The 12,854-nt window shown below is 34.7% G+C and overlaps 1 protein-coding gene across 1 annotated transcript; it reads right to left on the bottom strand.

Annotated features, from left to right (window-relative positions):
- Positions 1-2,074: 2,074 nt before the first annotated feature.
- On the bottom strand, positions 2,075-3,026 carry LOC118577921 (olfactory receptor 10W1-like). Its single transcript, XM_036178567.1, is given in 2 exon segments — positions 2,075-2,455; positions 2,457-3,026. Coding segments are annotated over 2 exon segments (951 nt in total).
- Between the last annotated feature and the right edge of the window lie 9,828 nt (positions 3,027-12,854).

Below are 12,854 nucleotides of genomic sequence, written 5' to 3'. Positions count from 1 at the left end.
CTTCACATATTATACATATCACATCCTTTTTGGTTTAGTGATAATAATGTTTCAGTTTTGAAGGTGTCACAAGGAAATGATCTTGATTTTGTTTTGCCTAAGTCCTACATTATGTTAAGGCTTTTCTCACATAGATTATTTTCTTTATAGTCATGTATTTCTAGAGTATAAGCTCTCTGCATAATAGATATTACTTATATAAGAAGAGTTGTGAATAATTATATTTTTGAGATATCTATTTTTTGTTGAATTGTATCTTGTAAGAAATTCACATGAAACATATGAGTTCAAAGAATGTTTATCAATTTGATTACATACTATATCCTTTCCATTTTGGAGGCATATGGCATGTTGATATAAACCCAGATTCTAGTGTCAGATTGACTAGTTTTAAGTATTAGTATTCATTCTTGTTAGCTATATAATTGTCAAAGTGTCAATAAGTGGTATATCATAGCTTTCTTATATATACATGGCAACAATAATACTCTTGTATCATGTGTCTGCTATGAGCACTAAACACCTTTAACATCCATTAAATATGTAGTATGAAACCTAGCAGTTAGCAATCACTTTACTGTAATTAATGATTTTATTATTCAAAAAATTATGGATGATGTCAGAAAAACCTGTATTCTTAGTCCTTAAGAAGCTAAGGCAGAAAGTTGCAAGTTTGAAGCCAAACAGTTTCCACATATCAAAACCAAATGAAAGCCAAATCCAAACAATATACTATTAGCTAATTTTAAATTATAGATATACTTTGTGGTTTATAAGATGCACATTCGTTTCAAAGTCATGTGGAACATTCAGCTGATCGGATTTTGTGTCATGAAACACAACTCAGTGCTATAAACTGCAAAGTATGCTAAGAATGCAGGACCTTGTAATTAGCACAAGTCCCCTACTTAAATTATATACACAGCTCCACACAGAAGAGGAAAGAAGGGAAATCACTTTGAAAACCATATCAGTACAATATTGACTCTAACTAGGCTGTTTGCCAGCCTCTTAGATCTTGCAGCCAAGTACATCATTTTATTATGGGGAAATTATAATGTCTAGGACTTATTCACCAAACTTGGTTATCTGAAAATAATGGGCAAACTCTCTGGATGTTTCTACTGAGAGTCTTCTATTATTATACTAGGAAGGATATTTAAAATTTTACCTAAAATACATATGTTTAAAGACATGTGTTACAAACTATGTGCATCTATACTTCTTGAACACTGTAAACACTTGATAACAGTTCTAATACTTACTAAATGTAAATCTGAATTATATTACTAATGAAAAAATATTTAATAAACACTTTATTCAAGAAAATTGGATCAGTAATTTTCTTATTTTTACATATAATAATATAATAAACAATTTGAGGCTTTTTGTTGGTTGATAGCCCTCAATGTCCCTCTCTACACAGCTTATATCACTAGAGAATGACCTCATTATAGCATCACACAGATACCAGGGCCTCTTGCAACCAGCTGGTTTCCACAGTACAGGGCTAATCAAGAGATGCAAAAACACTGTCATCCCTGGATTCTCTTTGTGTTATCTTGTTTGTTAAAAGCTTCTTTACTTTAATCAAAGGTACCATTCCTGCAGTGTAATCCATTCTGAATCCTGTTCTCATTAGTTTTTGCTAACAGTGTACCTCTTCTTACTTTTTAGGTGTCTTGATGATAATGGCCTCTTGAAGTCTACAATGCTTAAGTGCTTTTACATTCCCTGGCTCCTAAGTGCTGAAAACAATCCCATTACTTTATCATTTTACCTAAAACTAATGGAATAAACTAAGTCTTTCCTACTACCTAGCTATATAAAGCCATATACTTATCTCTTAACATTATTTTCTGTTTATGTACTTGATTATATCACTATTACAAAATTAATCACCCAGTCTAAAAGTAGCACTCAGTAAAGGATATCACCATATGTAGGGAACATTTTTTGTACTTTATGTTTTTGTCTTGATGAACATCATAGCAACATCATGTAAGACTATACTTATGTGGTGGCACAGGGATTTGCTTTAGATAGGTCTAAACATTGTTATATCAAAGTTTTCCTAGCCTGTCGATTTTTGGGAGAGATTATTCCTGGTAAGAATTTTCCCTATGGCCCCTTTCATCTCTCTGTTCCTCAGAGTATAGATGAGGGGATTAAGAAATGGGGTTCCCAGTATGTACACCAGGGAGACGAATTGATCTTTCTTTGGGTGGTAGTTGGAGTTGGGGCGCAGGTACATGAAGGCACAGCAGCCATACTGCAGCAGCACCACAGTGAGGTGAGAAGAACAGGTGTTGAAGGCCCTGCGGCGGCCAGCTACTGAGTGGAGTTTGAGCACAGCAGCCACTATCAAGGCATAGGTGGTAGCAATGAAAAGGAAAGGCACAGCAATGGCTAGTGTGGCTGCCACTAGCACAGAGAGCTCATGGATATGACTTTTGGGCACACACAAGACGCATCACTGGTGGAGCATCACAAAAGAAGTGCTCTATTCCCCTGTTCTGACAAAATGGAAGACAGAAGATGAAGACCACAAGCTGTAAGGACAGGAACAAACCAGTGACCACAGAAGCCACAACCAAGCGGACACAAAGAGTCAGAGTCATGATGAGAGGGTATTGCAAGGGGAGACAGATGGCCATATATCTGTCATAAGCCATGACAGCCAGGAGGAAGCAATCAGCACTACCAAGTCCAATGAGGAAAACCATCTGTGTAGCACAGCTCAACAGAGTGATGGTCTTTTCTGACTGTAGGGTGTTGACCAGCATGTGTGGTACCACCACTGCAGTGTAACATAGTTCTATCCCCGAGAGGCTGCCCAGGAAATAGTACATGGGTGTATGTAGGCGGGCTTCTGTATGGATGGAGACCACAATGAGGATATTCCCAGAGATGATCAATGCATAAGCCAAGCTGACTCCAAGGAAGCAGAGCATACGTAGCTCTAGGCTTTTGGGATAGGCTAGGAACACAAACTCCATCAACATTGAGTGGTTGTCCCAGGTCATTGTGTCCACAGGTTTTTTCTTTAGAGTGGAAAATAATACCTGTCAGATTGATAATTTATCTTGTAGATGTTGTTTTTATTTTACTAATCAAATAATTTAGATGCAGGACAGATAAATATTTTATCTTTTATTTTTAGGAAATTGGTTCGTGTGAAAATCTACATGATAATTTCTATCTGCAAGCAGTTTTGTAGTAAGAAAATATTAAACAAGAGCATCAGATCAAATAGGTTAGATACAAAACGGTATTTCAGAAGGTGTGGAATAGCAATTAAATTTTTTCAGTAAACTCATCAGTAAGCATCAAGCATTTCATGGGTCAGATCCATTCAAGTGTGGTAGGGAAGAATTCTACCAATGAATTTACTCATATACTTATTGTTTATAGATTTCATTTATATGTGTATATATTTCACTGTCTTCTGAGGCATTAAGTCGGTGACATGTGAATGTCATATTCACAGATCATAATAACATGGAAAATTAAGAAGGAAAGAAAAAAAATCAAGAAAGGAATTGTGAGAGAAATGGTCATGGGTCAAAATCTTGCTCCAGTTAGACTTAACAGTGCTAAAAACAAGATGCAGGTAACAGTAACGACTTTTTTGGTTTCTCTAGGTTTATCCAATCAGGACAAGAATGACACCAATAGATACTTATGTTACCTGAGGTTTCATCCTAGCATAGTACAAATATGAACAAAACTATTTGAGACATTAGAAAAATATTTTGTGAATTTGCACAGGACTTTAGAAGACATACCCAGTGTCTTTCTCCACATTTACCTTCATTTTCCAAAAGCAAATATGAAATTGAGAATGGGAAAACGTAGTTTCCTAAAAAATCAAAGCAGAACAAAGAATATAAGTGACCTAAGAATTTAAATGAACAGGTATAAGTCTTTCCACTTCTTTTCTTAAACAAATCTATATTTAGGAAGACTGAAGGAAGGTCCTGTAACCTTCTTTCAAATTACCCAATTTTAATAAAGGTCACTAGTCAATAAAATCTATAAAAGAAATCCTTTCCCAAGTACCCTTCCTCACCAGAAATATCATTTGCAGAAAGCCTTGTCACTGCCACGTGAATCTTAGTCATCTTATCTCTCTTTGTTATTTTTTTTTCTTATAGCTAAGGAATGGTCATTGTTTCATTATGTCTTCTTCCTCTCCTGAATTTCAAAAATGCTTTAAATAAATTTTCATGATACTTAGCACTCTGCATTTTTCCCTACAGTATCAGGAGGAAGGGTAAAGTGTGAGTATGAAACCAATGCTGATTGTGAATATATGACTTGTATAACTCAATCAACTGGCTCTAATGCTAGAGAATATGGAATTTCTCTGAACTTCAATTTTCCATACTTCAAATATAGGGATGATAATTATACATAATTCAAAGTATTATTAAGAATTTAAGTGAGATAATATAAAATATCTATCAGAATCTATAAAATATAACCCCAAAATCATCTGGAAGTTAAAGAGCAACTGCCCACATCATTTATATTTTTATCTTTCTATAACACCATGAAAAATGATAAATAAGCTTACATATAATAATTGCACATTCTATAGATATTCTTTGAAAAATATAACTTTATTTCCATTTTGAGATTATTTCATAGTAAAATATATTTCAATATCCTTATTAAAATTACTTATATCCTATAGTTGAACTGCACCATGAAAAATATTCTATTACATGAGTATTTATGTTCACAATAAACAAACATCTAAAGGTAGCCGAACAGCTGTCTAATGATGGAGGGCTTTGAAGTCCATGCCAAAGTGATGAGTTCTGAGAATTAAATTCCATTGCAATCCAGAAAATTTACGTCATCTTAATAGTACAGTTAATTAAATATTCACATGGGAATTATGTGAGGCCATGAATTCTTAGTGCTGATAGGAATATCAGAAATTACCTAGTATAGTTTTCACTAGATACTTGAACTTTAAGAAAGATTTGGAGCTGGGCGGTGGTGGCACACGCCTTTAATCCCAGCACTCCAGAGGCAGAGCTAGGTGGATCATGTGAGTTTGAGGCCAGCCTGGGCTACCAAGTGAGTTCCAGGAAAGGCACAAAGCTACACAGAGAAACCCTGTCTCAAAAAAAAAAAAAAAAAAGATTTGGTACATCAGATCATCTTCAATATACAATGAATCCACTAAATTTCTAATTCTTGCTTCAGTATTAGAAGGCAGGATTCTCTGAAATTTCATTCTATGATAACCTGGAACTGGCTTCTAGGAGACTTCTATCTACTCTGCCTCTTCTAAACACTGACATATTTTCTTTACAGAAACTCTTCAGACAACAAGTAACTATTTCTTTAGTACCAACTATTCTTTCCTTTTTAATTGTAGTACTTTTAACACCATGGGTTGGGTGTATGTCACAATTTAAGTTTGTTCTTCTCTGTCTTATATCTATGGAAAGCACAATATCACTAAAAAATAATAATTCATGAAGAGTTATCTCTGCACGTTCTTGAGACCCTGATAATTTAGGTTAGAACAGCATACTGCTTGTGTCTAGTTAGTGAAACATAAAATGTCAGACTATGGCCAGGTGGTGGTAGTGCACACCTTTAATCCCAGCACTTGAAAGGCAGAGGCAGGCAGATCTTTGTGAGTTCAAGGCCATCCTGGTCTATGGAGTGAGAGCCAGGAAAGGTGCAAAGCTACATAGACAAACCCTGTCTCAAAAAACCAAAAAGAAAAAAAAAGTCAGACTATGAATTTGATATTCAGAAGGCTTCAGTTAGACCCTCAACAGCATAATCCCTTTGGAAGTCCATTTCACAAAAATTTCTTTTTCCATTTTTTAAAGACATAAATACTAATATTAACCTAGTTGTACTGTGCTAAGTGAAACACAGGATTGTAAACACTTGGCTTGATGTATAAACTCTTGAAGGTGGATACTATATGTCTTCTCTCAATTATTTGTATCTGCTTTAGGTATGTTATTAACAATATCCACTACACAGAAAAGGATTAGATGAACCACTCATGAGGACAATGTTTCTATTAAACTGCAAACTTACCAAATTTAAATTTTTAGTAAATTAACATTTATTAAAGGTTGGATATTGGTATTTTAGTCAATGTAACTGGAATGTGATGTAAATTCAGAGGCACACTGAGTCCTGGACTAAACTGTTTCTGATATCCTAGAAAGTATTCATAAGGCAATCACTTTTCTAACAATATCAATAGTTTGAAAATCAAGGGACAGAAAAAGACTCCTCTTACCTTCAATATGAAGAGAGAGAGAGGGTTTAATAAGTCTGTCTCTTCAGGTTTGCCTGCAAGAGACAAGACCTAAAATATGGTGGCTGGCTACTCTTGTGGACGGGCATGAGAAGACAGTGATCTTGTGGAACCTGCTCCTGTGGGACTGAGCCTTCATAGACCATCCAAACTAAACCACAGAAGGAGCAAATTGCCTTGCCACCTAGAGTGTTGCTGCACAGGTTCCATTTCCCTGAAGAAAGTAGTTCAGTGAGTGTCACCCTATCCCCTTGTTATCAAAGAATTCTGAGGGATTTATTGATTAATTTACTTAAATAGGCACAGGAGAATGTATGAGAATTTATAATGAACTAAATGAGTACCACCAAGCACTGTAAAGGGCATGATTTTCATTAATTGTGTGAGATTTGTTCCAAACCAACATATCATCAAGAAGAAAATATTCAAGGAATTAAACATGGGAAAACATGGTAAACTTAAAATAACAAGGAGGGAAAAAAAAGCAGGCTGGGCGGTGGTGGCACATGCCTTTAATCCCAGCACACAGGAGGCAGAGGCAGGCGGATCTTTGTGACTTGGAGGCCAGTTTGGTCTCCAAAGCGAGTTCCAGGAAAGGCACACAGCTATACAAAGAAACCCTGTCTCAAAAACAAAACAAAAAGCCCATGCTGAAATGAAAGATTAGCATGAATCTTAAATAAATGGAAATGTAATTTAAGAAATTTGAAGATGTATCAGCAGGACAAATTACAACACTAGAAAATGAATCCTATTGTATGTGAGAAGCAAGTCTACAGTGAAAGTGTCACCTTACAAATCTTTGAGAAACACTTATTGACTCTCGGATGGTAGAGCAACTGAACTTGTAGGGGAGAGAAATGTATACTTTATTTCATGAGTATAAAGCAGTTAAGATATATACAATGTCATAATCAACACAAGAAAACCTTTGGTTTCTTTCTCAACACAGGGTTGACTATATATTTCATTTTTAAGATTTATTTTTGAGATTATAACATAATTACATCATTTTCTATTCTCTTTTCTCCTTCTAACTCTTCCATATTTTCCTACTTGCTCTCTTTCAAATTCATGGATTGCTTGGTTGTGTAATGCTACTTTTATGTGTGTTTTCAGGACTGATCATTTGGTCTTGGATAACCAATTACTGTGCTCTTCCCTGGGGAAGACTATTTCTCCCACTCCCAGCATTCCTTAGATGTCTGTAGTTCTTTCAGCTGTAAGGATGGAGGATTCCAGGGCTTTTCTCTGTCCTCATTAGCATCCCTATGTTTCCTTGGTTTAGTGGTATAATTACCTATCATTCTGTGGTCTAATAATTAAAAATAAAAATGTTTAATTTTATGAAATAATACACCTGTCACATAATCTTATTTAGAACACTTCTTTGTGTATTCTCAAATAAATAACAAGAGTGTACCACAAAAGTATCTATACACCCTTGTTTATTGCAGCATTATTCACAATATACAAGTTAGGGGGCAATCAGAGGTATCTCATATTGATGAAATGTTTAAAGAAGATGTGCTATATGTGTACAGTGGAGTATTTTTATGCATACCAAGAATTACATCATATTGGTTTTATGAAAGTAGCATTTACTGGAAATCATCATGCTCATTGATGCAATTCAGAATCAGAAAGACAAGTACTGAATGATTTCCTTCACACGTAGCAATACAGTCTGAAGGAAAGACGTGGAATTGGAAAGGAGGATATTTGAAAACCAGTAGGAGGGAGGTGGAGGTGACAGAATTTATAATATAATAAAATACATTGCAAATTAAAGAAATACAAAATTTTGTAATTCAATACACATTTATTTAAAACAAGAAATTAAAACAACACATAGAGTACAGTGTAAACATCAGTTTTTACTATTTCTGTATTTAGTCTTTTCTTCTTGAATGGAGCTTTAGTAGCTTGCTTAGCATTTAACAGATTTCAGAAACATTAACATATTTCTCCGTGCCTGGGAATTTGATATTGGATAACCAATTGCTATGCTCTTCCCTGGAGAAAGAAACTAGTTCTCCCACTCTCAGTTGTCTGTTGTTGTTTCAGCCCTAATTGCAGTCCTGTGTGAAGGTTGAACATTCTCTAAACTCTTGGTAATCACTTGCTGAAGTACTGAACTTCAGTCTTTGTGACTGGTCACCAAGAATAACTTCTGAGGAGGAACCTTTCCTTCTTTGGATGTGACTTACAGTTGGATCCCAAGTTACACTGTGCCAACTTCTTTGAAGAGCAAGGTGAATTTCTACCTCAATCCTGTCTGTGGTTTATTCAAACTGTGTAAATAGATGTTATGCTGTGTAATTGTCTAAGACTAATCATTTATGAAGGATTCGGGGTTTATCCCCTAAGTATCTAACATGTATGTGAGTTCATACCACTTAATTAAAATGCAGATAAAATCTCAATTATCTAAATAATAAGAGATAATATTACTGTAGTCATTTCATGTAGAATTAGGATAGTAATTCTGTAAAGAAACATATGCCACATTTCTCTCATACTAAAATATAGGAGATGATAAAAAGAGGACATAAAGGTGGTATCTCAGAGTCATTTTGATTTGCATTTCCCGGATAATTAGGGATGTTGAGCAATTCCTTAAATGTCTTTCAGCCATTTGAACTTCCTCTGTGGAGAATTCTCTGTTTAGTTCTATAGCCCATTTCTTAATTGGACTGTTGGGCATTTTGATGTCTAATTTCTTCAGTTCTTTATCTATTCTGGATATCAGCCCTCTGTCAGATGTGGGGTTGGTGAAGACCTTTTCCCATTCTGTAGGCTGTCGCTTTGTCTTGTTGACCGTGTCCTTTACTCTAAAAAAGCTTCTCAGTTTCAACAGGTCCCATTGATTGATTGTTTCTCTCAGTGTCTGTGAAATGGGACCCTAGGAAAGACCCAGGGATCACACAATGACAGAGAAATGGATGAGATCTACATGAACAACCTAGACGACAGTGGGAGTAATGAAGGGCAAGGTTTGAGGGAAAGAAAGCTTAGGGGAGCAGGAGATCCCAGCTGGATCAAGAACAGAAAGGGAGAATGAGGATATAAAGATGAAAGGGATAGTGTTGGGAATGGGAAGAACAAGAAATAGTAATACATGGGTGGATGTGAACAAAATTAATAAATTTAGAAATGTCACAGTGAAATCTTATAATAGTATAATTAGTTATGACAAAAGGGAGACAAGGAATTAGTAGGCTGGCTCTCAGTAAATGCTTGTTGAGACAATGAACAAATCAGTGAATAAATGGAGGCAGTAAATGGACAATGATCCCATTTACTGAGCATTTTGTGGTTGCGGTGATTTGAAAGAGAAACACCTCACATAGGCTCAGGCATTTGAATACTTGGTTCCCACTTGGTGGTGTTATGTTGGGAAGGTTTAGGAACTGCAACAATTCTGGATGAAGTATGCCACAAAGGCCATGTTTTGAGATTATATTGCCTTTTTCTATTTCCAGTTTTTTCTCTCTGCTTCATGTTTGTCATTGATGATTCAATCTCTCAGCTTCCTGCTCCAGCCAATGTGCCTGCATGGAAGCATACAGTCTAATAAATCTTGCCTCCAGTAAGTCATTTTTGGTCATGGTATTCTATCACAGCAACAGAAAAGTAGCTAATACAATGGTCCTACCTGTCTAAAGTCAAATTCCATGATTAATTTTATGAGACTGTTAATAGCAGTGATCCTCAACTTTCATAATGCTCCAACCCTTTAATCTACTTCCTCATCTTGTGTGATCCCAACAATAAAAGAATTTTGTTGCTACTTCATAACTGTAATTTTGCTATGGATATAAATCAAAATGTAAATAGCTGATATTCAGGATATCTGATATGCAACCAACAAAGGGCTCACAATCCACAGGTTGAGAACCACTATTTTATAGGCTTTTGTTTAAAAGGTATTAACATTTTGGAATAAAGAATCCATACCTAGACAAACTATTTTTGAATGGTGAACTAGCATGGCCATGTATAAACACACACACATACACACACATCACTTCACATTCATGGCACAGCAAAAAAAGAAAAAAAAAAATCTCATGGAGCCTTGCATTTTCTTTATTTGAACTTGACATTTGTTGTCTTTCTTTTCTATCTCCAATAACTTATATATGCAAAGGCATAGAAAAATCAGTTGTACCTGATACCTGTGACATGTTGGAATTTATTACTAGTAATAATTATATTGAACTTATTCAATAAAATTATAGTTTGATCTACAATTTAATTTCACCATGTTGCTAGATCATGATCTTCTAGGAATAACACATTCTGTTGTAATGATCTGTGGTAAATTTAATTTCCAAAATCTCACCTATAGCAAACTTATAGAGGGTTTTGATGCTGAAGATTTGAAGAATATAAAAATTTATATTGATAAAATATGTACAATATAGTTTATCAATGTTTAAATTATGTTTCATGAAAGTAATCTTCATTAAATTCCAGTAAATATATATCAATATCACTTATATTTTAATAGTTTAAATCATATTTTTAATAATATATTGAATGTGATATCAAATCTATTGAATAAATCATATTAATAAGGAATATAGTTTCATAAAAATATCAGTTAAATGCATATGAATAATTTTGTTCATCTAGGCGTCTTCACTTCTCTAGTATCTCAGAGCATTTATTACTGGTGATGTTGTTTGATTGCTCAATAGGGATTGTTCTTTAAGAACTGGAAAAGGCAGAAGAAGGGACTGTGTAGGAGGAGTGGAGGGGAGGGAAACTTTGGTAGAGATGTAATGTATAAGAGAAGAATAAAAGTTTTCAAAAGCTGATTTTGCTGAACAATATCACTTTCTTCACAAGCTGATTCATAAAACAAACACTTCTAGATTGTATGATAGGTCCTGAGTGCTGCAGACATGTAGACAGAAACAAAAATCAGCAGGCTTCATCAAGTGTCTTTATCAGACAATCAAACATAGGAGTAGACTCTGGATTTTGCAATAACTACAAAGCAGCAATTGTTTCCATTTGAAAATAATTTATAAATCATGTTCAACTTACTACGTGAAAATGCAAATTTCTAAACACAAGTTACTGGTTCTAAAATTCATTCAGGCAGGTTTTACGATGTCAAACTGACTTACATTTATGAAATTATGCCATTATTCTGTCTAATTATTGCCCTTTCTATGTTTATTTATATGCTACATGCATTGTATTATAGTGAAACAAAATTTAAAGCAGAGTAATTTATACTACCACCTTATTTAAAAGACTGAGGACATCAGAGTATCTGGCACGGAGGAGTATGGTACATATTATCTTTAGAGAAAAAAAAGCAATCTTCACATGCATCTCTTTGCATTTGAAAAGGCAAAATTCTAATGTTTACAAGATCTAGTCCTTAGGCCTTCTGTCTCCAGGTCTCCATATTTGTACATTACCTCAGGTTTCTATGTTGTAATTTCCTACAATCTGAATTGGGATCATTTCTTTCTAGTTATGCCCTTAATGTCAATTGAAGTGGAGTGTGACTCACCATTGGGGAATGGTGGCGACTAAGAAATGAATTTTGGGGGTATTTTAGAGATAGGATTAACAGCATGTATTCATGGATTGGACCGACAGGGAAAGAGTCCAAATAGAATAATCTTTATATCCTATTATTTTAAAAGTTTATTTAGTTTGGCTTGATATCCAATGGATATTTTGAAAATTGAGGAGGTACCAGTTGGCATAGATAGACTATGATAAGGAGGCTGAAGGAACACAATCATGAACATGGTGACAAGTCAAAAGATGGCCATTCATTAAAAGGATATTGCCTCATAATTTGTGTCTCAGAGTAAAATTTCATATTGTTTATATTTGTCAAATCATATATATGCCTAAAAAGCTTGAATTTAAGTTAAAAAATTACTCACATGATGCTTTTTCAAAAATATGGTTAAAATATTTGTGTTGAGTTTCTTTTGATATTTTGTTTTTCTTCCTTTTGATATTTTGTTTTTTCTTCCATGATACTGTATATATTATTATTACTTCACTAACAGTATCATTTATTTAATGAGAGTATATTTATGATCTATTGTGTCCTAGCAATGAGGCAGAATTCTTTAAACATATCAACCTAATACATTTTCCTAACATCCTGGAACATCCTGGCAAAAGACAGTTTCCATTATTATTTTAAACTGAGACACAGAAAAATGACTACTTCCCAATGTTTCCTGATATGTAGGTGGATAAATCAGGAATAAAGTGCACACAGGTCAGTGCTAGGGACTATGTCTTGTACAATCACAGAATGCTATCTCTAAGGGTACTTGTATGATTTCAAAGCACTTTAAGGGGGTTGGGGATTTACCTCAGAGGTAGAGCGCTTGCCTAGCAAGCACAAGGCCCTGGGTTCGATACTCAGCTCTGGCAAAAAAAAAAAAAAAAGACCATGCAATTCAAAGTACTTTAAAACATACACACAAGAATTATGCAACCTAGGAAAAGTAGGAAGCATAATGATCATTTCTCAAATTAATTAATCAAGTTCTTGGGA

Source organism: Onychomys torridus, chromosome 1 (genome assembly GCF_903995425.1).
Source record: "Onychomys torridus chromosome 1, mOncTor1.1, whole genome shotgun sequence".
Lineage (NCBI taxonomy): Eukaryota > Metazoa > Chordata > Mammalia > Rodentia > Cricetidae > Onychomys > Onychomys torridus.
The sequence above is the reverse complement of the archived record's forward strand: the minus strand, read 5'-3'. Positions and strand labels throughout refer to the sequence as shown.